This window comes from Takifugu rubripes, chromosome 17 (assembly GCF_901000725.2).
Source record: "Takifugu rubripes chromosome 17, fTakRub1.2, whole genome shotgun sequence".
NCBI classification, from domain to species: Eukaryota; Metazoa; Chordata; class Actinopteri; order Tetraodontiformes; family Tetraodontidae; genus Takifugu; species Takifugu rubripes.
In genome coordinates, this window is record NC_042301.1 from 3,100,026 (window position 1) to 3,128,011 (window position 27,986).

The 27,986-nt window shown below is 44.2% G+C and overlaps 2 protein-coding genes across 2 annotated transcripts; both read right to left on the reverse strand.

Annotated features, from left to right (window-relative positions):
* Window positions 1–6,841: 6,841 nt before the first annotated feature.
* On the reverse strand, window positions 6,842–9,086 carry LOC115253169 (MYCBP-associated protein-like). The gene is made up of 6 exons (XM_029850179.1): window positions 8,872–9,086; window positions 8,615–8,708; window positions 8,152–8,284; window positions 7,444–7,896; window positions 7,235–7,357; window positions 6,842–7,160 (listed from the first exon to the last, which is right to left on the reverse strand). Exons 2-6 carry the CDS (start codon window positions 8,689–8,691, stop codon window positions 6,999–7,001), a joined length of 948 nt encoding a protein of 315 aa, XP_029706039.1. The 5' UTR covers window positions 8,692–8,708; window positions 8,872–9,086; the 3' UTR covers window positions 6,842–6,998.
* Window positions 9,087–17,558: 8,472 nt separating this feature from the next.
* Window positions 17,559–26,221, reverse strand: LOC115253171 (MYCBP-associated protein-like). Its single transcript, XM_029850181.1, has 8 exons — window positions 26,045–26,221; window positions 25,787–25,880; window positions 25,324–25,456; window positions 24,876–25,068; window positions 24,617–24,804; window positions 24,408–24,530; window positions 24,152–24,333; window positions 17,559–17,603 (listed from the first exon to the last, which is right to left on the reverse strand). The coding sequence occupies exons 2-7, from the start codon at window positions 25,861–25,863 to the stop codon at window positions 24,172–24,174; spliced, it is 876 nt and encodes a 291-aa protein (XP_029706041.1). The 5' UTR covers window positions 25,864–25,880; window positions 26,045–26,221; the 3' UTR covers window positions 17,559–17,603; window positions 24,152–24,171.
* Window positions 26,222–27,986: the final 1,765 nt, after the last annotated feature.

A 27,986-nucleotide genomic window follows, 5' to 3' on the forward strand; every position in this document is an offset into this window, starting at 1 on the left:
CTGAGGCATTGAGTTGACCGTTGGAGTCATTCACATTCAATCTCACTTGGGAGCATAGTTAAAGATGGAACTGGAATGTGGCAAAGCGTGTAGGGATCAGGGAGAATGTTCTCCCTATCCTCGGTCTGTGGAAGAACAGTGGAAGTGGACTCTTGATCAGGTGGTGAGTGGCATGAAAGAAGAGGACAGGGAGAGAGAATTGGGTGCAATAAAAAAGTTGTGGAAGGAAGCTCAAAAGCAGAAGATTCTTCCCTCTCCAGAGGTGAAGGTTAACTTAACTGAAGCATTGTGTAAGTGGGAGTCAGAAATTCATACTATATTACAGGATCATCTTGATAATCCAAAATTAGGGTTTATAACAGGGAAATCATGGCAAAAACAGGGTAAGGAGCTAGAAGATAGGCGTCGAAGGATACATGTTGTGGCTGTGGCATGTGCAGCGGTGCACAATTGCAGATCTAAAGGGGTTACACGAGTGCCTAATGTCGAGAAGCCTCCATTAGAAGATTTAAATCAGACATTGACACTTAACACCACTCTTTACCCATCATTACCTACTACTACTTCCCCACCCCCATATCAATTGCCAGTTTTGACTAATAACAGTGGTCAGTTAGGTGTGGACAGAGATGAAGAACTGCAGGAGTTACGTGAAACAGTGTGGGAACTTTGGAGACAGGTCAGCAGGATTAAACAGGGACAGGAAGAGATGGAGATAAGTTAGGAAAAAATGAATTTAGAGAGGAAGCTCAGGTGGTTCGCCCTAAAACCTCACAACAAACTAAATTTAAAAAACAGGATAGTCAGAAATCTACATTAGATATTTTTAAAACTTCTAGCAATCAAATAAAACAAGTAAAAAGAGTTGATCCCTCAGGAGGATTTGCCAGGGCTGACTGCAGGGAGGAGAAGGTAAAATTGATTTATGGCAGTGATAAAGAAGAGAGTGAGTGTGAGTATAGAGGTGAACCATTGACAGGAGGCGGGTCAAATACGAATACACACGCGGAGTAAGGGGCCCGTTTCAGTTCCAGGCCCCTCTGATACAGAAAAGAGGAGGACAGGAACCGGTATATGTTCCATTTGCAATTACAGACATCAATTGTTTAGTGGATAAGATGCCCCCACCCGCAGAGGGAGGCGGCAAGTGGATGTCCAGCCTTTTTAGTTTAACACAGAGCATTGTGCATGCAGCTGGCATTAGGAGACTTTAGAGGAATGGATGTGTGCCACAAGGTGCCATCCGGGCTCAGATAATTTGCACACCACTTTATTCCGTCAGGCCATAACTTTAGGACTTCCACAATCAGTAAAAGAAGCTATGGAAGGAAATCCTGACCTCCCAGGTAGCACAGCGGAAGTCTGGGAGAGACATTTCTCTCACCACATTAACATATATAAAGCTAAACAACAGGGAAAGAAAGAGGGGGTGATGACAGCGCAGGAACAGCTCCTAAAAATACAGTTAGATGAAGCACTGAAAAAGCTTAATGATAAACAAAAGGAAGAGAAACAGATGGTTCAGCAGTTTCCTCGGCAGGTGCAGCCAGATCAGTTATGTCCGCAACAAGATTTTGCTCCGATAAACCCGTATTGGGCCAGTCCAAGGGGAGGCATGTGTGGGAGACACGGCAGGCAGGGATACGGCTTGATAGGCGGGTACTTAGGCCGAGATCAGTGTCACGCCTGCAAAGGGTATGGTCATTGGCAAAGGGACTGTCCATATCACAACTACCCGGAGGTACCAGGCAGTGTTCCACCATCTCATGGAATTTATCACCGGAGCCGATCTCATCTGACACCATCGAGCTTGTGGGGTTCTCAGGGAGACTGGAGAGACTGCCGTTTTCTGTGCCATTAGTGACTCTTTTGCCGAACAGACTGTGTTGCACCCTTTTTTTTGATTTCACCGCATTGCCATATCAACCTGTTGGGACGAGATCTCCTTGTGAGGACAGGAGCAGCAATTCTGTGTGGAGACAAAGGTCTTGTGGTGCAATTTCCTAATGGACGGAAACTGAACTGCTGTATTTCACACCAAGGTGTGAAGGGACAAATGCTGATGAGTCCGACACCCTCTCCAGAACAGGGGGTGTGGGCCGACATTTATGGGGAAGAACTTGAGCCAGAGACCTCACCTGGTTGTCGATGCTAAGTCCTTTTGCCCCGCCAGTTGATCCCTATCATGTCACCCTATTTTACGACCGTGGGAATAATGAGGTCTATCAGGATGCGTTTAGAGAAAAGTTATAAGGAAATTTCTGGATGATTACATCACCGTGTTTGTGTGTTGGGCCTGAAGGTGTGGCTGCACAGGTTGACCGTACTGCTGAACAGAATGATTGGTATAAGAGACTGTAAAGGAAATGTTGTCATTTCTGGGTCTCGCAAGCTATAATAGACATTTTATTCCTGCATTTTCAGAAAAGTCTACGCCCCTACGTACAATGGTGAATGAACAGGGAATGCGTGATTTGACGGCCCGGTTAACATGGACAACTGAGGGAGAGAAAGCATTCATTGTACTTAAACAGGCATTCAGCACAGCTGCACATTTGGCAGTTCCAGATTATAAAGATACTTTCTTTTTGGATGTTTCTGAAGGAGAACATACAGTAAATGGTGTTCTCTTTCAGAAAAAAGGGGGTGACAGGAAAGTATAAATGGATGCAAGTATAATACTGGACCCCATTGAAAACAGGCAGCCACCATGTGTAAGGCATGTGGCAGGGGTAGCAATTTTTTACAAGAAACAGCACATTTAGTGATGGGTCACGCTCTGACGGTACTTACAACACATAGCGTGGTATCACTGGTCAGCTCAGCAGCATTCACCATGACCTCACTTAGACAGACCAGGATGGACAAAATTTTAACTGCACCACACATAACACACACACACATGAAGGGATAAATATGGCAGGGTTTAACACAGCATCAGGCTCACCTATAAAACATGAAGTAGAGATGAGGCAACTGACACAGGCACTCATGGAGCCAGCGGAGGTCGCAGTTGTAAAATGCAAAGGTCACAGCAGGGAGAACTCTTTAGAGGGAAAAGGTAATGAGGCGGCAGATCAGGCAGCAAAGAAGGCGGCAGGTTATAAACCAAGTTACAGTTTGTTGTTGGTAGAGAAAACGGTTCATGAAATGCTTTCAAGATACGACAGGGAAAGACTTAGTTGTGATCAAGAAGAAGCTCCTCCACATGAAAAAACTGATTGGAAGGAAAAGGGGGGCTGTGAAAGTTGAAGGAATTTGGCGGGCCCAGACGGCAGACCTGTTCTCCCGCCCGGTCTGTTAGATGCCGTTCTGGAAGAGGCCCACGGCCTGAGAACACTGCGGGAAACCACGAATGATGCAGAGAATGTTCAATATGCCCACAATTTAACGTAAAATCAACAATTCGACCATATGAGGGAAAGTTTCCAGTTGCCCCAATGGCAGGGCAAGAAAATTATAGATTTCACTGATATGATAGACAGGGTCAATGGGTTCCAATACCTCTTGGTCGCAGTGGATGCATACACTGGCTGGCCTGAGGCGGTTCCCGTAAAAGTAGAAGAGGCAAAAAGCGTTATTAAATTTTTGATTAATCCGGCACATGGTTTCCCAAACAAATTAGATTTGACAACGGAACTCATTTTAAGAATAGAGATTTACAATCCATAGGCCAGCCCAGCACTTTTATGAAATGTAGATTTTATTTTGTTCAACTAAAAACGAATCTCTAAGTTCTCTCCCAACAGGCAACCTCTGTAACCAGTCAGTAAGGATCCAGGAATTTCACACACAGCTGAGTGGGTTCTTCTGAGAGTCATCAAGCAAAGTGGTCAGAGCACAGGTGGACGGGCCACTTTGAAGTTGCAGAGCGAACATTACTTGTTAACCCTAACATACTAACACCCTAACACATTAACCCTAACACTGGTATTATTGGAATCAATGTACCCCAGCAGGTAATTCACAGAGAACGCTTGGACGGATCGAGGAACATCTAAAGACGATGGCACCATGATTAAACGTCTATTATTCTTCATTACATCAAGAGGAGTTGTCAATGAATTGTTTGTATTGGCCTAGCTTAGGCTAGGCCAAAAGGGGGATTGTTGAGTATTGTCTTTATCTTGTTGTTATGTGTTTCACCATATGTTCCTGTCTTCCCTTAGAAGTTAGGCAAGGTAGACTAAATGTAATTAAGAACAGAGACATTTGCAGGATTGTTGTTTGATCTACTGTTATCTCAGGAGCCAGTCAGGCAGGGGGTGTCAAACACTCATTGTAAACAGGACATCAGGGAGTTGATGATGATCACATTTGCATGAAGAATGGGATCTGGCCACCTGGGAAAACAATGGAAGAGAAGAACTCTACCAACACCAAAGGGACTGGAGGAAGAGGACGGGGACATCTCAGCGGGGGATTGCATGGACATTGTGAATTTGCATGTGTGTGACTATAAAGGACTGGGCCAAGGGATAGTTAGGTTGTCAGACTTCATGCCCTGACGATTAACTCTGTTGTTGCTAGGGTTATGAACTGGCCCGGAGCTCTGTAATATTTGTATCTGGAATTGGTTCTATTGTCAAATACATTTTGAAATTGGTACTTTTCTTCTCGAAGTCTTCATTCAACGAACATGCGGATCGGCAGCTACATACAGGAGGTATTGCGATCCAACAGTATGTCTGTGTGTTATAGTGGAAAAATCACATGTTCATATATCCTCTTTCATATGTTATTAAGTCACAGGTCCATATATCCTCTTTCATATGTTATTAAGTCATATGTTCATACATCCTCTTTCAAATGTTATTAAGTCAAATGTTCATATATCCTCTTTCATATGTTATTAAGTCAAATGTTCATATATCCTCTTTCATATGTTATTAAGTCACATGTTCATATATCCAATAAAGTACTATAAAGTTACTATAAAGTTCAATAAAGTACTCTTGAATCTTGAATATCCTCTTTCAAATGTTATTTGTTGTGGTTCGGTTTCTGGTCGGCACTCGGACTTCTCACCTCCTCCCCTACCTGCAGGAGCGGCATTCAGGGCGGGCCGATCTCCGAAGAGGGCTGAGCCTCCAGCGCACCTGCAGCTCGTTACGCCTAAATCAGGAAGACAATAGTTAACAGCAAACGAAATAATTAAAATAAAAAGAATAAGCTTAGAATAAGCAAGGGGTTGCGCAGTACACAGTCACAGATTCTAAATTTAATTTTTATGCGCCTTTTTGTGATCTTTGATATTTTCTTAATTTGAAACTTTACTGTGTTTGCTTATGTGATTATCTGCTTTGTGTTATGTGACTGAGGATCAAAACATTTTTACATGTACATTTTGGCAAAAGTTAAAAATACATTTGTGTAATGCTAATAGTTTAATATCATACTGTCGAAATATTTGCATGAGGAAGTTTATGTAATGACTACATTTTGGGTAGAAATAAAGTTGATGAGTCCTTATATTTTCTGTTAAGTTTAAATGTATTTTTTATTTTACTCTTTATTTGCATATTTGAATGAAACTTGAACGCAGATGTCTGCTCCTTTGTTTACTTCCGGTACCTGTCGCTAATTTCCGGTCCCGTGAGCTAACTCTCGCTAGCTTGTCACTGACGGTGGTTGTCAGCGCAGCATCAGCGAGTCTCCAGCCCGGACGCGGCTGCCTGGACAAGGTGAGCTGGATGACCCGGAGAAGCGTCCTTTTAGTCCGTTTTTGCGAGGATGACAGAAACGGGAACCTTTGGGCAGGTCCTGTGAAGTTGGACACGTCGGTGATTGAGAAGTGGAAGGAAAACGACCCTTAAATAGCTTTTTAGGACTTAAATGACAGATATCAGAGAAAAAGAGCTCATCAATAACTGTAAATGAGCCAGACTTGCTGGTCAAACCAGGCTTTTGTAGGAAATCTGGCCTCGTTTTAAGTTTTTTAAATGCATTTCTTTAAACTCTTAGAACACAGAGGAACTCTTGTATTGGGGGCAGAAAAGGTACATTTTTATCTGGTAAAATTCAGTCAAAAGAGCACTAAAAGCATGAATAAACTGAATCATGTAGATTCTAATGACATAAGCTGGAGCTCCTACAGGTACAGCCCATAATGAGACTGCAACTGTTTCTGTGAAAGTGAACTTTTATACAGTTTACATTCTGCAGATTTCTGTCAAATTCCAATGCAAACATTCACGTTAATCGATATAATAGAAATCTGTTACATCATGGATCAGTCAGTAATCTTGGACAACAGCAACGTTTAATCCTGGATCACTGCTCAATATATTTAAATGAACAAAGACAGCTGATACTGATTTAAGACAGAATTTGTGCATTTTGATGATCACATTCATTGGATTTTTAACCACTGATGGAAACATATTGATTCATTTAAATCAGGGGTGTCAAAGTCAAATGGACAGAGGGCCAAATAAAAAATGTAGCTCCAAGCCGAGGGCCAGACTGATCGAATGCTCATTGAAAAATTTTAAAATGACCGCATATAGTCTAGTGCAGGGGTCACCAACCTTTTTGAAACCGAGAGCTACTTCCTGGGTACTGAATAATGTGAAGGGCGACCAGTTTGATACACACTTCTGAAATTTGCTCAATTTACCTTTAACTAAATGTAATTATTAATACCGTATTGGCCCGAATATAAGACGGTGTTTTTTGCATTGAAATAAGACTGAAAAAGAGGGGGTCGTCTTATAATCAGGGTCGTCTTATATTCGGGCCAGTACGGTGGATCCAGTCCATTCGGGCCTCAGTCCGACCGGGAGCTTAGGACGAAGCTAATGCTGGTGCACAACTGGACCTTACTGGTCTGACAATGTTCAAAATCATTTTAAAATACATTAAATATATCAGTCGGTGCACAATGAATTTGACACGGTTCTGCTTTATCGGTTGAATGAGTGACATTGAATAATTTATTGATCTAATCAAGTGTTACTCTTTGTTTCCAGCACCTTCGCAACAGGAAAAAATACATTTCACATTGGAGATGTGGAACCAGAGAAGGATCCAAACGCTGCGGAATAGGCTTCCTCCTCAAATGGGGTGAAATCCGTAAATGTCTGGTCATCGGCGAAGTCGCGGCCCAGGCTTTGGTCGGCCGGGTCCATTTCCCCACTTTCTTGTCTTTCTCGCTCCTCCTGTGAGGGATGAAGGTGAAGAGTGAGAATAGAAGAAATTCTGCTGAGCCAAGAGAACTTGTTGACCACCTCACCTCGGGGCTTCCCATTAAAAACTCTACGAGGGAGCTGGATCTCTCTCGGGTCTGGACCCCCTCCAGGATCTTATACACCATCGACCGGCAGAACTTTTCCGTCACTGTCTTTTCCAGCCTTGTCTGTTTGTGCGACAAGAACGGGGTGAAAATGGACCGGCGGGATGGGAAAAACCCTGAAAGGCTGAAAGGCTTTGATCATACGACACCTCCAGGTGGCGCCGGAGCTCTGCCGTCCTGTCCTCGGACACAGCGAAGCCCATGAGCGTCACCTGCACCGAGGCCCCCTGCAACAACACCGGGTTGGTTTGGAGCTGCCACGACTCCGTGTGGAGGCCCGGCACCCCGGATTTAAACATCAGGTCTATTTGTTGGGTGACGCCCGGAAGGATCACACCTGTGACGGGAGGACACGGCATGACGGGGGGGACGGGGGGACTCAGGACGCCTGGTTGGGGGCCGCACGTACCTGAGGACTGGTTGAAGTAGAAGCAGCTGCGCCTTCTGTGTGAGAGCAGGTGCGACAGGCTGGAGGAGACGTCCAGCTGCTGCCAGCTGTAGAAGATGGACGTGTTGCCCTCGTTGCGCAGGTCCAGGCGGGATGAGGCCACTTCTCCCGGCGAGGCTTCAAAGAAGATGGTGGAGTTGATCCCCACGTCCCCCTTCCACACAGACAAAAGCCCTTCGATTATATTTAACTTATTATGTGGATCGCTCCTGTTTAGCAATAAGATGTATTTAACATTTAACAGACAGAACCGGACTATATTTACAACCTGCCGCACGCTTCAGTGCTGTTGCTAAACTTTGGACATTTCTTAGTCCTGATGGGTTTGAGTCCATTTGGAACGGACCAACTTTGCACAGCGGACATTCATCGAGGTGGAACTAGTTTAAAGAGACGGTCTAAAGCTCACGACAAGGGTGGCGTGGGCGGCCCGGACCTGGTAGTTGGTTGAGTTTCCTGTCCATTGAGCCAGTTGACCGCAGAACCTCAGGGCTGGAACTGGAGGGTCGGTCTGAGCACCATGACACTGCGCTGGTGGATCCCTGTGGAAGTCAAAGGAATCAGTGCTGACGTCTGTACTTTTGAGGAATTGTTGCATGGGAATTTTCTAGTTTTGCCCTCACTGATTGTGTTTCATTGTGTTTGAGGAGGGAGCAGAAGGTGCTGATTCTTTAGATTAGCCGGGTTCTGGATGGGGTGTCGGTCAGGACACATCAATGTGAAGAGTTCAGTGGGTTCTAGTTCTATAGTTGCTGCTGCGGCTGAAGGCAATGCGTACCAGCAACATCAGTTGTAATAGAATCTAACGCGCTTGTAATGTCTGTTGCTTTCCATCAAAGCTTCTTTGATCTTTCATCCCTGAAAAACCTCACCTGGATTGTTTGGTAGAACCAAGAACCTCCAGCCCACCGCTGTCCAGTACTGACGAGGAGCTACAGGAGTGGTCCATGTTCGGTCCTAAACCACCTGATAAAGGAAAATCAAGTCAATGCAAGCACATTTTGGCCACAAAATTGTAGAAATGTTACATATTTACGTCCCTCTTTGAGGTCTATGAAGCCCGAGACGCGCAGATTACAGCCTCATTTTGAACAGGGCAGCGCTGAGTTGGAGCTTTATCACTTCATACCTGGATGAAGATGATTCGGTAACTCAGTTTCGTTCAAAACGCCCCAGAAATCGAACGCGACTCGCGTCAGAGCGCCGCGCTCAGCGTCCGTTTACCCGTAACTATGGCAACGGAGCGTGGAAAACCCAAAGCAGGAACCGCTACTGCAGTTTATCCCTACCAACCAGGAACAGAAATAAAAACTATTACACACACACACACACACACACACACAGCCCTGGTGTCCCAGGTTGGCCTGCTGGATTACGGCGGTGTGTCGCTGCGCCCCCTGCCGGTTGGCTCCCGCAACTGCTATCGGGGGAGGGAGTTGAGGCGTGCGGGCTGCAGCCAATTAACCAGGTAAACTGCTGCGGTTTTAGTGCCGTTTTCCTGTTACTGCTCATGTTGGCTTCGTTTCTTTTAAGGCTTCTCATAGGCCGCTGTTTGCCCTGTCGTGCCTCTTGGTTTCGTTGGTTTTCTTTTCTGCTGGTGTGTTTTTAATTCTGCGTTTCTCAGACATTTCGTAAACAGTGGTTCGGTTGCGTTTAACTTACACCCTGACCTGCCCGCGGAGCCTTCTGACCCGTAGGTTAGTACGGCAGTTATTGCGGAAGCCCAATGAGCTTGTACATAGACATGTGGTTGTTTTTTATTTGACCGGTTTGCATTAGTATCGTTAGTATTTAAGGGTGCAGTGACCTTTGTCACCACTAGTGGGCGGACTTTCCCTCTATTTCGCTGCAGCCCTGCGGTTTGGACTTTACATCCCTTTCCCGAGCTATGCACACTTTAAAAAAAAAAAATCTTTATCAAGAAGTAAATAATTAATTCATTGTGTAGTTATCTGTGCCTCAGATGGTGAGGAAAAAGTAGTCTTTAGATGCAAGTCCTCAGGTGATGAGTAGCTTCCTCAAGATCTGCCACTTGCACCTTTGCTGGTTTTGCCACCTGCCAGGTCGTTGACTTAAGTGACCATTTTCTTCCACGGAGCCTCCGTGTTGGCAGTGCAGCATATCTCATATCCTCAGAGGATTTCTGCAGTTTCCACCCTGTTTATCACCAGCTCGTAAGAGTCTGCCACCTTCTTCCTTTCTTGGAATGGACTCTAAATCTGTGGTCTCCGGTGGTTCAGCAGCAGCCCCTCCCTGGTCTTCATCACATGTGGCATTTAGCAGACTGGGAGACTATAAGATGGTTTCCACAGACCCTCTGATTCAGCATGATGTGCTGCAGAAGCCCATTGCACCGACTCTCAGGAGTCGAGCGAAAATCCATCTGGACCTGCTGCTTTGGGATGAGGCCTCCTCAGCTACAGGTAGTTTCACAAAGCTGTTATTGACGGCCTAAACACGTTTCCACCCTCGAAGCGATGAGGCTGAAGGACCATTTACTAGCGATGGCTGTTAAAGGGTAGATGTTCAGATGAGCTCATCTCCAGGCGCCTGGTTCCGTCTCTCTTCCTAGTGATCCTGCTGGTTTTCCTGTCGCTGCTTTAAAAGTCTGCAGTGAAATTTTTTTTCTTTTTCATTTGGAAGACAAAATGTTCAACATGATAATTTTTGAAGAGATGAAAATACGACACTAGAGGTCAGAAGGTATATTAACCAGATCCTCCTGTAATAAAGAACTAAAGGCTGACTGTTGTCACGTGACCTGTATCCGTCTGTCCCATGATGGAACCTGCCTGGAACATCTGGTCCACAGAAAAAGCAAAACAGCTCACAGAACTGGCCCAGTTTAGACCCAAAAATGACAATAAATAATGAAAATGTGTGACACAGTAGAAAAATGGACGAACTTTCTATTGGTCATTGACAGTTTCACTCATCGTCATCAGAATGCATCAAAAATATTTAAACCAACAAACTACACACAGAACCGCAAAGTTTAGAGCTTAAAGGGAGCGACAGGTGAAGATTTAAAGCTCAACGCAGCTGAAGAAGTTCCAAAAAGGAGAAATATCATGTGGTGCTTTACCGCCGCTCGGTGGACACGCGTGGAACTGCAGACAATAGTTAAACGCGCTCCGACACATTCTGACCTCTGCTGCTCCTCCTGGACTCCAGGGCTGCAGAAATATGCTGCTTTTACAAGTCTTTCAAAATCTGTGAGGCATCATAAATCTTATTTATTTAGCTTGGTTGAATAATGGTGGGGAATGGTGTCCGAAAAGCGTCTTTATTTTAAAGTGAACAAGAACAGTTCGGTCCGCGTTCACAGAGAGGCGGAGAGACCTCGAGAGAGTCCAAAACAAGTCCGCAAGGAAAACTCTCAAAAATAGTCAAGCCACAGAAGTCAGGGTTTGGCGATGAGGCCGAAAACACTCCGCCGCTGGCAGACGGGAGTTCTGTCCTTAAATCTAACGGGAGATTGAAGAGAGACCGCAGGTGCGTGTGTCTGCGGGGCCAGCTGTGGCTGATGAGCGGCTCCTCCACGCCCCCTGCAGGTAGACACCGGCAACAACGTTCCCAGAAACTGGGAACCCAACAAACGAGTTTTTAAAAGTATTCCTTTCAGACTAAGCAGGGAGACTGAAGACCGACAAGGTGAGTAAACGAAGAGCATTATTGAAAAGAATTGACATTTGTGTTTGGAGATAAAATCAAGATTTGAATCAACTAGACGTTATATTTAGTTTTAGCACAAAATATCATTATACATTATAAATGAATCGGTCTTATTTAACTTTCTTATAGTCTGGCTTTAGTTATAGTTGAATAGTCTTTCTAAGTGAAGTTTAGTTTATGTTTCTGCTCTTTGCTACTGATCCTAAAAGAACTTTAAACCCTCCCAGAATGCTTTAATGGTAGTAATATATACGCCATAAAGCTGTTGATTAGGTTTTAAAAGTGAAAGTGAAAGTATTCTCTTCAGACAAAGCTGGAAGAGCGACATTTTTGTGACAGGTGAAACGCTCTTAGAGTTATTAGAGTTGTTCAACAGTCCAGGTTACAGCTGGATATTTTGTTATTACCTGTCAAACAACATCTAATCGTGTGCAAATTAACATCTCTCAGCTGGACCAATTTAAGACAATAAACTTTCAAAATAACTAAATAAATAAATCCACACAGGATCACAGGACACCAACAGGATTTTTGGTTCATGTTGCACATTTTCTCACAGTGGTTTATTGTTCTATGTTGTGGAACCACTGTGAAAGAAATGCAGGAGTGGGTGTCATTTCTTTCATCTATTTTAAATAGAGCAGTGATCTTGGAGAACTTGGATTATAGAAATAATTGAAGAGGGGAACAAATGAGGGGAGTTAAAAAGTCCTGACTAGTATGTTTATGTAGCACCAAATAATTTATTGGCTGAGCTGAAGACAGTCCTTTCACCATGTTGGCCTGTGGAAAACCAGTGTTGTCGGGCCCGATGGACCAGCGTCCCCGTCGTTGCCGGACCACCGTTGGCCACCAGTTGGGTTTTGGGATCAAAGTCGGGGCGTTTCCTGTATCCGGTTCTCCTCACGGATCCATGACTACAACATGTTGCTGCAAGTGCAGAGACGTTTGCTCTGGAAAGAACTTTAGAGCACATTCAGTGCTGCAGGATGAGGGGCTGGAAAAGGTGCCAGTTCTTTTCTCACTGCAGGGAACAGTTAAAAAAGCAGCTTAAACTCTGAAAACATGAAAATTATACATATACATCATTGATTTAGTGATTCAGTTGTTATCCAGAATGGATTAGAAATGTTCCTGTTTGATAAAAATGCAGTGAATTTGGATTATTTAACTACAACCTCTCCAGATTATTTACCTTCATCACAGTCTCATCACTATTTCTGACGTTTCCTCAGGATGGACGAGGACAGAGCAGAGTCCACAGTGCCCAGCTGTGTGTCCCTGAAGAGTGACCGGTCCAAAGATAAAGTGCTAAACTTCAGAAGTTCAGACAAAATGTAAGAAAAGTAAAGCGTGATGATGTGTTTGTGTGCCAGCTGTTAGTCACATTAACAGCAGCAGGTTGTGAGTTTATTATTGGAGATGTTTAACACTTAAACCTCAGACAGTCATATAGTTACATACTTACTGTGAATATTGTTGATTAGAAACAAGAATCGATGAATTCAGACATAAATGCTGGAACAATATTGAGTCTTGATCAGGTTCTTTCATCCTATAAATCAAAGGACTAATAGAGATGTGTTTCATAGTGAGAGGGGGGAGCACATCCTATCAAACTGGGACCAGTCGGCTCCACCAGGAGAGTCCTCTTGTTCACAATCTGGAAGCAGATCTGGAGATGCTGAAATGAAGCCCAAACAAAGTAAAACTGTTCAATATAAAATTGAACTTGTGATGTCATGAATTTGTAGTTGTGTTGATGATTTATGATAGATGGAAATCATTGGTTTACTTATTTTCAGGAGGTGATCTGCAGGGGGTGATAGAAGGACATAAGATCAGTCTGAAGAGAAGATGTGAACATGTGACTGAAGGAACTAATGAAGCAGGAAGTGGAACCCTGCTGAACAAGATCTACACTGAGCTCTACATCACTGAGGGACAAAGTGAGGAGGTGGACACACAACATGAGGTGAGACAGCTTGAGAGAACCTCCAAGAAGAACATCCAGGACACTCCAATCAAGTGCCAGGACATCTTCAAAGTCTTATCTGAGCAACAGAGACACATCAGAGTGGTTCTGACCAACGGTGTCGCCGGCGTTGGAAAAACCTTCTCAGTGCAGAAGTTCAGTCTGGACTGGGCAGAAGGTTTGGAGAACCAAGACATCAGTCTGGTGCTCCCACTCTCATGCAGGGAGCTGAACTTGATCAGAGATGAGCAGCACAGTCTTCTCTCACTGCTTCATGTTTTCCATCCAACATTACAGAAGATCAGAGCAGAAGATCTGACTGTCTGGAAACTTCTGTTCATCTTTGATGGCCTGGATGAAAGCAGATTTTCACTGGATTTCAACAAGCATCAGGTCATCTCTGATGTCACACAAGTATCGTCAGTTGAGGTGCTCCTGGTGAACCTCATCCAGGGGAACCTGCTTCCCTCAGCTCTCATCTGGATCACCTCCAGACCTGCAGCAGCCTATCAGATTCCTCCCTCGTGTGTTGACAGGATCACAGAAGTACGAGGCTTCACTGACTCCCAGAAGGAGGAGTACTTCAGGAGGAGGTTCAGTGATGAAGATCTGTCCAAGAGAATCATCTCACACATCAAGGCCTCCAGGAGCCTCCACATCATGTGTCTGATCCCAGTTTTCTGCTGGATCACTGCTATAGTTCTGGAGGACATGATGACCAGAGACCAGAGAGGAGAGCTGCCCAAAACCCTGACTGACCTCTACTCACACTTCCTGAGGGTTCAGATAAAGAGGAAGAAGCAGAAGTATGGAGGAAAGCAGAGACCAGAGGAACTGACTGAGGCGGACAAAGAACTCCTTCTGAAGTTGGGTCGACTGGCGTTTGAACATCTGGAGAAAGGAAACATCATGTTCTACTCTGAAGACCTGGAGCGATGTGGACTGGACATCTCCGAGGTGTCGGTGTACTCAGGAGTTTGTACAGAGATCTTCAAAAGAGAGAGTGTGATCTTCCAGAAATCAGTCTACTGCTTTGTTCATCTGAGCATTCAGGAGTTTCTGGCTGCCGTCTACATGTTCCACTGTTACACCAGGAAAGACACAGCGGTTATAAATCAGTTCCTAAAATATTCGAAACCAAACCGTTTTTCCAGGTTTGCTGGGTTGTTTACAAATAACGATCCATTCACATCTCTTGATGACTTCCTCAGGAGAGCACTAATGAAATCTCTCAAAAGTAAAAATGGCCACCTGGACTTGTTTGTTCCCTTCCTTCATGGTCTCTCTCTGGAGTCCAATCAGAGGATCTTGGGTGGACTGTTGGATCAGATGGAGAACCACCCAGAAACCATCCAGAAGGTCCTCAAAAACCTGAAGGAGGTGAACAGTGATGAAATCTCCCCAGACAGAAGCATCAACATCTTCCACTGTCTGATGGAGATGAAGGATCAGTCAGTCCATCAGGAGATCCAAGAGTTCCTGAAGTCAGAGAAGAAATCAGAGAGGAGACTGTCAGAGATCCACTGTTCAGCTCTGGCCTACCTGCTGCAGATGTCAGAGGAGGTTCTGGATGAGCTGAACCTGCAGCAGTACAACGCCTCAGATGAGGGACGACGTCGCCTGATTCCAGCTGTGAGGAACTGCAGGAAGGTCGAGTAAGTAAAGATTTTTGGGGCCAGACATCAGCGTTTAAATCAACCGAGTCGATCATGTCAGGTATCAATACCCCCTCCAGTGGTCATTCCTTCAATTCTTTATTTCCATTGCAGCGTCCATAAATTATAAAACAAACAAACAATTCATTCAGAAATGTTCAACACTGGCTTGATATAAGTTCAAAGTTCAATCCAGACAAACCAACATAAGGCAGGAATAATAGGAGCCACAAGTTAACTTACTATCATGAAATTACTGTCATGTAATTAAATAACTTTTGTTTGTTTGTATACATCGTATTCAAACAACAGAAAAACACATTTTAACTAATGACACGTGACTATTTTGCTTCATTTGTTCAACGTAAAAACAGCCGGCCTCGTTGGTTTAAATGGGTGTTTTAGGTCTTTGTGGCGGTTACGTTTGGAGCCTTTATGTGACCCACAAAGTTGTTTGACCCTTTCCACACCCGTTAGGTGGCAACTTCATCACTAGCAACAAAAGGTGCAGTGAAAATGATTTGAAGGAAAACAGGCAGATGTAACAAAAGCTGACGGCAATCAATGCAACCAGAGACTCTGATGTCATCGATCGGATCGCTGAATTAAGACTTGACGCACGATCGTACAAATTGTATGAGATGCAAAATATCCAAAGAGCCGATAGATAAAAAGATGCACGTTTCTTTAAACCATTTGCTATAATCATTTTAAATATTGAGTAATTATGAGCTGTTCTAAAATAAGACAAATGTTAAGAATGATTCAGTTGCATTTCAGATCTGATGGTCGTTCAAACTGTTGCTCTACGGCAGGGGTGGGGAACCTTTTTCATATCGAGGGCCATTTCAATTTTTATAAAGTCCTCCGAGGGCCATACTATTACGAACACATAGCTAGGGATGCAAAAAAAGACAAAAAAAAGTCTATAACCACTGTGTTACTAAGTCTCATGATTGCTGCATTTGAGTTTGAATTATTTATTTAACACACATGCATATAAAATCACCAAAAAAAATAGAATAAAATGACAAACAAGTAAAATATGTTTTCATGATCATACAAAACAATAAAAAAAGAGGTGCAGAGTTGAGGCAAGAGACCCGTAAGGGCCTGTTCGAGGCCTCTACTCACAAAAACTGCAATACAACAAGATAATCAAGAAAAGAAATTAAAAGAAAGAAAGATAAAGACAATAATAATAACAACTAGAAAGCACTCGGAGAGCGCAGACCTCCGCCAAGCGCAACAATTCCTGGCATATTGTGATTTCCACCATAAATATTAGTCCCACATATACTTTGACTACATATTTAGATTCCTTGACCATAAAAACATACCGTTAGCCACTGGAATCATAACAATATATGTCTTAGTTAAGTAGTTATTCACGAAAAGAAATTCACACTTTGAAACAATTTTACGTTGTCCGGCGCGAGCGCCTCAGCGGCGGCTACGAGGCACGTTCACGTGAGGTTTCAGCTTCGTGGCTATTAATTCACTCATCACAAAACTTGCACGCGTAATATTCTCTCTGTCGGTACATGGTCGTGTGAAAGCTGCTTGTTGAGCCTCCAAACTCCGACGAAGAGCGTTAATTTTATCCAAACGCATCTGTCCTTTCAACTCGTCGAGTTTAGCGTGTTTCGCTACGCATTTTTCGTCCGTGTCAATCAGTCCAGCCCACTACGTACATCACATGCTGTGTTCACTGACCCTGACCTTGACTCGGACTTAACATAACCGTCTGTTTTATCTCAGAAAACGGGAAAATATTTCCTCTTGTTACGAAAGAAATTTCAGGATACGAAAGGCAAAAATACGCTACCGCTGCTACTCGCAGCTCGCGGAGTTTAGCGAACGGTCCCACTTTATAATTGCACATATAAAATATAAAAATCTTATTGCGTTGCGGGCCGGTAGAAATGGTTTCGTAGGCCGTATACGGCCCGGAGGCCGGGGGTTCCCCACCCCTGCTCTACGGTGTTGAATTTAGCTTTTCCAGGAAATGAGCTACATTTGTGTTGAGGTAGATTCTCAGATAAGTTGATTAGAAATCCCAAAGTTTGACTCACTATTTTTGTTTCATACACAACAGACTGCCTGATAGTTTTCTTTCAACGAGTCATTGGGAAGTTGTGGCCTCAGCAATGACGTCAAACCCTTCTCATCTACGGGAGCTGAGCTTAAGCAAGAACAAAAGCCTGGCAGATGCCGTAAAGTTACTGTCTTCTGCAATGATGCATCCAAACTGCAGACTGGAGACGCTCAGGTCAGGAGGCCTCTGTTGGTCTTTTCTAAATTTCTTGACATTTTCTGCTTTTCTCTTCACTTTCAGATTTAGAAATGTGTTTTTATTTGCCCCATTTATTGGTTTTCCAGGCTGTGGTGCTGCAGGTTATCAGAGATCAGCTGTGACTCTCTGGCCTCGGCGCTGAGGTCCAATCCCTCCCATCTGAGGGTTCTGGAGCTGAGTCAGAACCAGCTGAAGGATCCAGCAGTAAAGCAGCTCTGTGGTTTTCTCCAGGATCCTCTCTGTAAGCTGGAGACTCTCAGGTCAGCTTTCTTTTATCTTCGACATAACAACTAAACAATAAAAGGCTTCAAGATAAACTCCATTGACTTTTGGAGAAGAGAAGTGTAGTATGAATTTAAATGAGCCATTGAAAGTCAATTTTATAGATACTTTTTAACTATGTTGTTGCTGTAATATCCCAGTTTATCAGTGGGGGGCCAGAGCTCTCCTGACTCCAAGGGCCCTGATGAAATAATGAAATAAAATGAAATAATGATTTTGAGCAAGTGTAATATGACTTTTCCTCCAATAAGAGATCATTTCTTGCCATGATTCCTTATCCAGACTGAGTGACTGCAGTTTATCAGAGATCAGCTGTGAATCTCTGGCCTCGGCGCTGAGGTCCAATCCCTCCCATCTGAGGGTTCTGGAGCTGAGTGGGAACCAGCTGAAGGATCCAGCAGTGAAGCTGCTCTGTGGTTTTCTCCAGGATCCTCTCTGTAAGCTGGAGACGCTCAGGTCAGGAGGCCTCTGTTGGTCTTTTCTAAATTTCTTTACATTTTCTGCTTTTCTCTTCATTTTCATATTTAGAAATGTGTTTTTATTTGCCCCATTTATTCCTTTTCCAGGTTGCATTACTGCAGTTTATCAGAGATCAGCTGTGACTCTCTGGCCTCGGCGCTGAGGTCCAATCCCTCCCATCTGAGGGTTCTGGAGCTGAGTCAGAACCAGCTGAAGGATCCAGGAGTGAAGCTGCTCTGTGGTTTTCTCCAGGATCCTCTCTGTAAGCTGGAGACTCTCAGGTATGCAGTAAATTAAATACTGAAATGAAAAAGACTGAAAGCTGATCTGGTTTATGGTGGCAGAAGGAACTGCCGGCTTTTCTAAACCAACACTAAATGATGACTGTGTGTGCAAGAACTGTAAAATGGCATCTTTTATCTGTCATTCAGATTAAAGTACTGCAGTTTATCAGAGATCAGCTGTGACTTCCTGGGCTCGGCGCTGAGGTCCAATCCCTCCCATCTGAGGGTTCTGGAGCTGAGTCAGAACCAGCTGAAGGATCCAGGAGTGAAGCTGCTCTGTGGTTTTCTGCAGGATCCTCTCTGTGAGCTGGAGACTCTCAGGTCAGTCAGAGATGATCCAGTACTTTCCCAGGTGTAACTAGTTAGACAATAACTGTTTACATGTTTGATCTTTGTTATAACGGAGTGTTACAGTTCTCGGAAAAAAGACCACACGGACAGATTTGCAGTATTAAATTGGTTGTGGAAATCTGCCCCATGTGAGGATGGTCATCAATGACTAGAAAGGAAGTATCAGTTGTAGATTTGTCTTGTTTTATTTTAGGCTGGCCACAAAACCGCCCAAACATTCAGGTAAATCAAAAATGGTTCTTCCTGTCTTTTAAAGATCAGAAGGAAAACTAGAAAACCCAAAAAGAAAGCTGCTGCAGTGTGCCATGCCCCTTCTCTACTGAGAAAAGCCATCCCAAAAAAGAGAAAAGCCCAAGTGTGAAGTGAGCACCCTGTTAAACCTTGGTACCGAAAGCCTGCAATCGTTCTCATCTGAGGTGGCTTCATTCCAGCCAGAAGCCCAAACCTGCCTCCCTCTTAAAGGGGCAGCAGATCAGTCCAACCACAGAAACCTTCATGAAGATCTGAAGCTTTCAGCATCCACAATTGTTGCACCTCACTTCGATTGGAGTCCAAATCAGAAGTCAACAAGTTGATTCTACACCGATTCTACACAATGCAACCATTTTAAGAATGTTTCCATGCATAAGTTTTCACAAATTTTTATATAAATCTGTTTGTTCATCGCCTCCTTCTTTTGTAATGATCATTAAAGAAAATGACCTTATTTGAGTTTTTCTCCTCACAAATATGACTTTCTATGAACGATGCAATAAATGCAGCTTGCAATCTAAGACAATATGGAAGTAAGTGTATATAATAGTAGTGGAAGTAGTTCATAAAATAATACATTTTCTCTTCTAATCGAATCTCTCTATGTTATAAAAGAAAAACCTGCAATTAGTCAACAAAATCTTAGAGATCAACCAAAAATCCTAATTTTATATAATATAATATAAAACAGTAGAGAAAACTCTTTCTGCAGAGACACTGGTGGCAGGAATGCAGAAGTATCACCTGCTCAACTTGGAAGGTGGAGCATAAACCACCAGCTGAGAAGGTCCTCAGCGAGAGGAAGTGGTGGAGAACCATGAAACTTGCTAAGCTCCACTTCAGCTCCAGAGACGGGCTGAGCTGGAGCTGTGGCACCAGGTATCGCCCAGAAGAGCCTCCAACAAACAAGCTCTTCTCTTGGGAGGAGAGGGCTTTGAATCTCAGCTCAGTGTGCTTGTCTCTAGTAGGTCGCAGCTGCACCTTTTCCTGAGCTCCTTGTTGATGACCTGAGGGGAATTGATGCTCCTGCAATGTTTTCTGGCAGCACTGAGCTTGCAGTGGGGCAATCAAACACACTGTGGGGTGTCTCTCTTTCCTTTTCTCACCTGGAGAACAAGTGACACCAGCTGCCAATCATTGTTGGAGAAATGTGCAGTCAGGGGAACTCTGCGTCCAGACTATAGCCACCCTTCCAGCATCCAGCAGTGTCTAAAACCTTTGATTTGGTTTCACCAGAGAGTGTAGGGATTGCAGGGTCGGTGCAGCATCACCCACACGCTATCAGGAGTGGGTCGCTTTGTCCCAACTCCTGACAAGAGTTGAGTGCTATTGAGAAATGTGGTCTCACAAACTTGGAAGGTATTTTGACCTACACACACTTTACATACGGTGTAGATCTTGTCCAACCGACCTCACAGAACCCAAAATACGAACATACGGCAGATAAGCCGGTGCAGGACGAGAGATTTGTTGCTTGTAAGCTGTGTTTTGCTCTGGTACATGTTGATTTTTATTTGTCTTCTCTCAAAATAATTGTTATTTTAGACTAAGAGGCTGCAGTTTATCAGAGACCAGCTGTGATTCTGTGGCCTCAGCTCTGAAGTCCAACCTCTCCCATCTGAGGGTTCTGGACCTGAGCGCCAACACGTTGCAGGATTCAGGAGTGAAGCGGCTCTGTTCTGGACTGGAGAGTCCAAACTGTAAACTGGAGACGCTCAGGTCAGTCTTCATTTTTCTACCTATATACCAGCTGCTAAGATGGTGAAGTGAGGCTGTTCTCAACACTGCTGTGATGCACGACATTAAAAAAATTCCTTGTAATATCGTGAATTCAGGTCTGACCCAACTAAGAACTAACGTAGGTTTAGTACTGACGCAGATAACATGCAGACCTGCACCGTATAACCTTATCCTGCATTTTTCAGATTGCGTTACTGCTGGTTATCAGAGATCAGCTGTGACTCTCTGACCTCGGCGCTGAGGTCCAATCCCTCCCATCTCAGAGAACTGGACCTGAGTTGGAACCAGCTGCAGGATTCAGGAGTGAAGCTGCTCTGTGGTTTTCTCCACTTTCCAAACTGCCGACTGGAAACTCTGAGGTAAACACCATTCTCAAAAATGTCCATTATTCCATCCGAGGGTCCTCACACTTTCTGAGTGTGTGTGTTGTGCCCAGTTCCTTCAGGAGGGAGGGCCACACGGTGACCACTTATTCATGATAAATTGATTTAAGGACAATGAAAAAGCTGACAGATGGTAACCAAAATTAGACAAAACTAGGTGAGGGTGCCTGGTAGACACCAGCCAACAAGGAGGGAGATGGTGAGGGAGACAGGAAGTCATCTAAGACAGGTTGTGCCTTTAAAGATGAGCCACAGGTGAGATGGATCTCCATGATGAGATGGGAGGGAAAGAGGTGGGAGAACCTGGGAAGAGTGAGGGCCATAACAATATATATTCTCCTTTGGGACAGTGCAAACCTGAGAGGTTGGAATTGTGGTAATTACATATTACTATCATTTTTCATCCTGTAACTAAATTAAATATTTACAGATCATGCCTTTGATTAACGTTTCAGATTAATACTGGTTTCACTTATAACCTTATAAAAGTTTCCCTTCTTTATTTAGATTAGAGCGCTGCAGTTTATCAGAGATCAGCTGTGACTCTCTGGCCTCGGCGCTGAGGTCCAATCCCTCCCATCTCAGAGAACTGGACCTGAGTCAGAACCAGCTGCAGGATTCAGGAGTGAAGCTGCTGTCTGATCTCGTAGAGAATCCACACTATGGGCTGGAGACATTGAGACGGTAGCTGGTTGAAGCCAGTCTCATGTTCATATATCCTCTTTCATATGTTATTGAGTCACATGTTCATATATCCTCTTTCATATGTTATTAAGTCTCATGTTCATATATCCTCTTTCATATGTTATTAAGTCATATGTTCATATATTCTCTTTCCTATGTTATTAAGTCACATGTTCATATATCCTCTTTCAAATGTTATTAAGTCAAATGTTCATATATCCTCTTTCATATGTTATTAAGTCAAATGTTCATATATCCTCTTCCATATGTTATTAAGTCAAATGTTCATATATTCTCTTTCATATGTTATTAAGTCACATGTTCATTTATCCTCTTTCATATGTTATTAAGTCACATGGTCATATATCCAATAAAGTACTATAAAGTTACTATAAAGTTCAATAAAGTACTCTTGAATCTTGAATATCCTCTTTCAAATGTTATTTGTTGTGGTTCGGTTTCTGGTTGGCACTAGGACTTCTCACCTCCTCCCCTACCTGCAGGAACGGCATTCAGGGGGGGCCGATCGCCGAAGAGCGCTGACCCTCCAGTGCACCTGCAGCTCGTTACGCCTAAATCAGGAAGACAATAGTTAACAGCAAACGAAATAATTAAAATAAAAAGAATAAGCTTAGAATAAGCAAGGGATTGCGCAGTACACAGTCACAGATTCTCAATTTAATTTTTATGCGCTTTTTTGTGATCTTAGATTTGATATTTTCTTAATTTGAAACTTTACTGTGTTTTCTTATGTGTTTATTTGCTTTGTGTTATGTGGCTGAGGATCAAAACATTTTTACATGTACATTTTGGCAAAAGTTAAAAATACATTTGTGTAATGCTAATAGTTTAATATCATACTGTCGAAATATTTGCATGAGGAAGTTTATGTAATGACAGAAACTACATTTTGGGTAGAAATAAAGTTGGTGAGTCCTTATATTTTCTGTTAAGTTTAAATTTTTTATTTTATTTTACTCTTTATTTGCATATTTGAATGAAACTTGAACGCAGTTGTCGGCTCCTTTGTTTACTTCCGGTTACTGTCGCTAATTTCCGGTCTCGTGAGCTAACTCTCGCTAGCTTGTCACTGACGGTGGTTGTCAGCGCAGCATCAGCGAGTCTCCAGCCCGGACGCGGCTGCCTGGACAAGGTGAGCTGGATGACCCGGAGAAGCGTCCTTTTAGTCCGTTTTTGCGAGGATGACAGAAACGGGAACCTTTGGGCAGGTCCTGTGAAGTTGGACACGTCGGTGATTGAGAAGTGGAAGGAAAACGACCCTTAAATAGCTTTTTAGGACCTAAATGACAGATATCACAGAAACAGAGCTCATCAATAATTGTAAATGAGCCAGACTTGCTGGTCAAACCAGGCTTTTGTAGGAAATCTGGCATCGTTTTAAGTTTTTTAAATGCATTTCTTTAAACTCTTAGAACACAGAGGAACTCTTGTATTGGGGGCCGAAAAGGTACATTTTTATCTGGTAAAATTCAGTCAAAAGAGCACTAAAAGCATGAATAAACTGAATCATGTAGATTCTAATGACATAAGCTGGAGCTCCTACAGTTACAGCCCATAATGAGGCTGCAACTGTTTCTGTGAAAGTGAACTTTTATACAGTTTACATTCTGCAGATTTCTGTCAAATTTCAATGCAAACATTCACGTTAATCGATATAATAGAAATCTGTTACACATCATGGATCAGTCAGTAATCTTGGACAACAGCAACGTTTAATCCTGGATCACTGCTCGATATATTTAAATGAACAAAGACAGCTGATACTGATTTAAGGCAGAATTTGTGCATTTTGATGATCACATTCATCGGATTTTTAACCACTGATGGAAACATATTGATTCATTTAAATCAGGGGTGTCAAAGTCAAATGGACGGAGGGCCAAATAAAAATGTAGCTCCAAGCCGAGGGCCAGACTGATCGAATGTTCATTTAAAAATTTTAAAATGACGAGTGCAGGGGTCACCAACCTTTTTGAAACCGAGAGCTACTTCCTGGGTACTGAATAATGTGAAGGGCGACCAGTTTGATACACACTTCTGAAATAGCCAATTTGCTCAATTTACCTTTAACTAAATGTCATTATTAATACCGTATTGGCCCGAATATAAGACGGTCCAATACGGTAGATCCAGTCCATTAGGGCCTCAGTCCGACCGGGAGCTTAGGACGAAGCTAATGCTGGTGCACAACTGGACCTTACTGGTCTGACAATGTTCAAAATAAATTAAAAATACAGTAAATATCAGTCGGTGCACAATGAATTTGACACGGTTCTGCTTTATCGGTTGAATGAGTGACATTGAATAATTTATTGATCTGATCAAGTGTTACTCTTTGTTTCCAGCACCTTCGCAACAGGAAAAAATACATTTCACATTGGAGATGTGGAACCAGAGAAGGATCCAAACGCTGCGGAATAGGCTTCCTCCTCAAATGGGGTGAAATCCGTAAATGTCTGGTCACCGGCGAAGTCGCGGCCCAGGCTTTGGTCGGCCGGGTCCATTTCCCCACTGTCTTGTCTTTCTCGCTCCTCCTGTGAGGGATGAAGGTGAAGAGTGAGAATAGAAGAAATTCTGCTGAGCCAAGAGAACTTGTTGACCACCTCACCTCGGGGCTTCCCATTAAAAACTCTACGAGGGAGCTGGATCTCTCTCGGGTCTGGACCCCCTCCAGGATCTTATACACCATCGACCGGCAGAACTTTTCCGTCACTGTCTTTTCCAGCCTTGTCTGTTTGTGCGACAAGAACGGGGTGAAAATGGACCGGCGGGATGGGAAAAACCCTGAAAGGCTCAAAGGCTTTGATCATACGACACCTCCAGGTGGCGCCGGAGCTCTGCCGTCCTGTCCTCGGACACAGCGAACCCCATGAGCGTCACCTGCACCGAGGCCCCCTGCAACAGCACCGGGTTGGTGTGGAGCTGCCACGACTCCGTGTGGAGGCCCGGCACCCCGGATTTAAACATCAGGTCTATTTGTTGGGTGACGCCCGGAAGGATCACACCTGTGACGGGAGGACACGGCATGACGGGGGGACGGGGGGACTCAGGACGCCTGGTCGGGGGCCGCACGTACCTGAGGACTGGTTGAAGTAGAAGCAGCTGCGCCTTCTGTGTGAGAGCAGGTGCGACAGGCTGGAGGAGACGTCCAGCTGCTGCCAGCTGTAGAAGATGGACGTGTTGCCCTCGTTGCGCAGCTCCAGGCGGGATGAGGCCACTTCTCCCGGCGAGGCTTCAAAGAAGATGGTGGAGTTGATCCCCACGTCCCCCTTCCACACAGACAAAAGCCCTTCGATCATATTTAACTTATTATGTGGATCGCTCCTGTTTAGCAATAAGATGTATTTAACATTTAACAGACAGAACCGGACTATATTTACAACCTGCCGCACGCTTCAGTGCTGTTGCTAAGCTTTGGACGTTTCTTAGTCCTGATGGGTTTGAGTCCATTTGGAACGTACCAACTTTGCACAGCGGACATTCATCGAGGTGGAACTAGTTTAAAGAGACGGTCTAAAGCTCACGACAAGGGTGGCGTGCGCGGCCCGGACCTGGTAGTTGGTTGAGTTTCCTGTCCATTGAGCCAGTTCACCACAGAACCTCAGGGCTGGAACTGGAGGGTCGGTCTGAACACCATGACACTGCGCTGGTGGATCCCTGTGGAAGTCAAAGGAACCGGTGCTGACGTCTGTACTTTTGAGGAGTTGTTGCATGGGAATTTTCTAGTTTTGCCCTCACTGATTGTGTTTCATTGTGTTTGAGGAGGGAGCAGAAGGTGCTGATTCTTTAGATTAGCCGGGTTCTGGATGGGGTGTCGGTCAGGACACATCAATGTGAAGAGTTCAGTGGGTTCTAGTTCTATAGTTGCTGCTGCGGCTGAAGGCAATGCGTACCAGCAACATCAGTTGTAATAGAATCTAAGGCGCTTGTAATGTCTGTTGCTTTCCATCAAAGCTTCTTTGATCTTTCATCCCTGAAAAACCTCACCTGGATTGTTTGGTAGAACCAAGAACCTCCAGCCCACCGCTGTCCAGTACTGAAGAGGAGCTACAGGAGTGGTCCATGTTCGGTCCTAAACCACCTGATAAACGCACAATCAAGTCAATGCAAACTCATTTTGGCCACAAAATTGTAGAAATGTTACATATTTACGTCCCTCTTTGAGGTCTATGAAGCCCGAGACGCGCAGATTACGGCCTCATTTTGAACAGGGCAGCGCTGAGTTGGAGCTTTATCACTTCATACCTGGATGAAGATGATTCGGTAACTCAGTTTCGTTCAAAACGCCCCAGAAATCGAACGCGACTCGCGTCAGAGCGCCGCGCTCAGCGTCCGTTTACCCGTAACTATGGCAACGGAGCGTGGAAAACCCAAAGCAGGAACCGCTACTGCAGTTTATCCCTACCAACCAGGAACAGAAATAAAAACTATTACACACACACACACACACACACACACACAGCCCTGGTGTCCCAGGTTGGCCTGCTGGATTACGGCGGTGTGTCTCTGCGCCCCCTGCCGGTTGGCTCCCGCAACTGCTATCGGGGGAGGGAGTTGAGGCGTGCGGGCTGCAGCCAATTAACCAGGTAAACTGCTGCGGTTTTAGTGCCGTTTGCCTGTTACTGCTCATGTTGGCTTCGTTTCTTTTAAGGCTTCTCGTAGGCCGCTGTTTGCCCTGTCGTGCCTCTTGGTTTCGTTGGTTTTCTTTTCTGCTGGTGTGTTTTTAATTCTGCGTTTCTCACACATTTCGTAAACAGTGGTTCGGTTGCGTTTAACTTACACCCTGACCTGCCCGCGGAGCCTTCTGACCCGTAGGTTAGTACGGCAGTTATTGCGGAGGCCCAATGAGCTTGTACATAGACATGTGGTTGTTTTTTATTTGACCGGTTTGCATTAGTATCGTTAGTATTTAAGGGTGCAGTGACCTTTGTCACCACTAGTGGGCGGACTTTCCCTCTATTTCGCTGCAGCCCTGCGGTTTGGACTTTACATCCCTTTCCCGAGCTATGCACACTTTAAAAAAAAAAATCTTTATCAAGAAGTAAATAATTAATTCATTGTGTATTTATCTGTGCCTCAGATGGTGAGGAAAAAGTAGTCTTTAGATGCAAGTCCTCAGGTGATGAGTAGCTTCCTCAAGATCTGCCACTTGCACCTTTGCTGATTTTGCCACCTGCCAGGTCGTTGACTTAAGTGACCATTTTCTTCCACGGAGCCTCCGTGTTGGCAGTGCAGCATATCTCATATCCTCAGAGGATTTCTGCAGTTTCCACCCTGTTTATCACCAGCTCGTAAGAATCTGCCACCTTCTTCCTTTCTTGGAATGGACTCTAAATCTGTGGTCTCCGGTGGTTCAGCAGCAGCCCCTCCATGGTCTTCATCACATGTGGCATTTAGCAGACTGGGAGACTATAAGATGGTTTCCACAGACCCTCTGATTCAGCATGATGTGCTGCAGAAGCCCATTGCACCGACTCTCAGGAGTCGAGCGAAACTCCATCTGGACCTGCTGCTTTGGGATGAGGCCTCCTCAGCTACAGGTAGTTTCACAAAGCTGTTATTGACGGCCTAAACATGTTTCCACCCTCGAAGTGATGAGGCTGAAGGACCATTTACTAGCGATGGCTGTTAAAGGGTAGATGTTCAGATGAGCTCATCTCCAGGCGCCTGGTTCCGTCTCTCTTCCTAGTGATCCTGCTGGTTTTCCTGTCGCTGCTTTAAAAGTCTGCAGTGAAATTTTTTTTCTTTTTCATTTGGAAGACAAAATGTTCAACATGATAATTTTTGAAGAGATGAAAATACGACACTAGAGGTCAGAAGGTTGGGCGGAAGTTTTCTTGTCTTGTGGAAGGATGAAACCTTTTAACTCTGACAGTTCAAAGCTGAAGAATGAGATGATCCTCCCCAAAGGGATGGCGAGGTCCAGACAATAAACCTGAGTGTTTTTGTGTCCGATTATTAACATGTTCCATGCTTTTCCTTCTGCAACAGTTCATCACACCTGCTCAGTGAAACCTCGGTGTAAAGGAGGTGAAGCCGTGCCTCAGTGACTCTACTTTGGTGTTTTAGAAACTAACAGTTATTAGATGAATATACAGTGTGCACGTACGCGCAAACGTGTGTATAAACACTTAATACACGTGTGTGCGTGTATGTAGACTTTTTAGTACTTTTGGTTCATATACTT

Bases quoted from the DNA above. Each gene is read 5' to 3' on its own strand.
- LOC115253169 (XM_029850179.1), bottom strand. From the start codon at position 8,691: ATGGACCACTCCTGTAGCTCCTCGTCAGTACTGGACAGCGGTGGGCTG. The intron at 8,285-8,614 runs GTGAGGTTTTTC...TGACTTCCACAG, and splicing joins GGTTCTACCAAACAATCCAG to GGATCCACCAGCGCAGTGTC. The intron at 7,358-7,443 runs GTGTCGTATGAT...TCGCACAAACAG, and splicing joins AGCTCCGGCGCCACCTGGAG to ACAAGGCTGGAAAAGACAGT.
- LOC115253171 (XM_029850181.1), bottom strand. From the start codon at position 25,863: ATGGACCACTCCTGTAGCTCCTCTTCAGTACTGGACAGCGGTGGGCTG. The intron at 25,457-25,786 runs GTGAGGTTTTTC...TGACTTCCACAG, and splicing joins GGTTCTACCAAACAATCCAG to GGATCCACCAGCGCAGTGTC. The intron at 25,069-25,323 runs GTGAGCTTTAGA...TCTGTGTGGAAG, and splicing joins CCGCGCACGCCACCCTTGTC to GGGGACGTGGGGATCAACTC.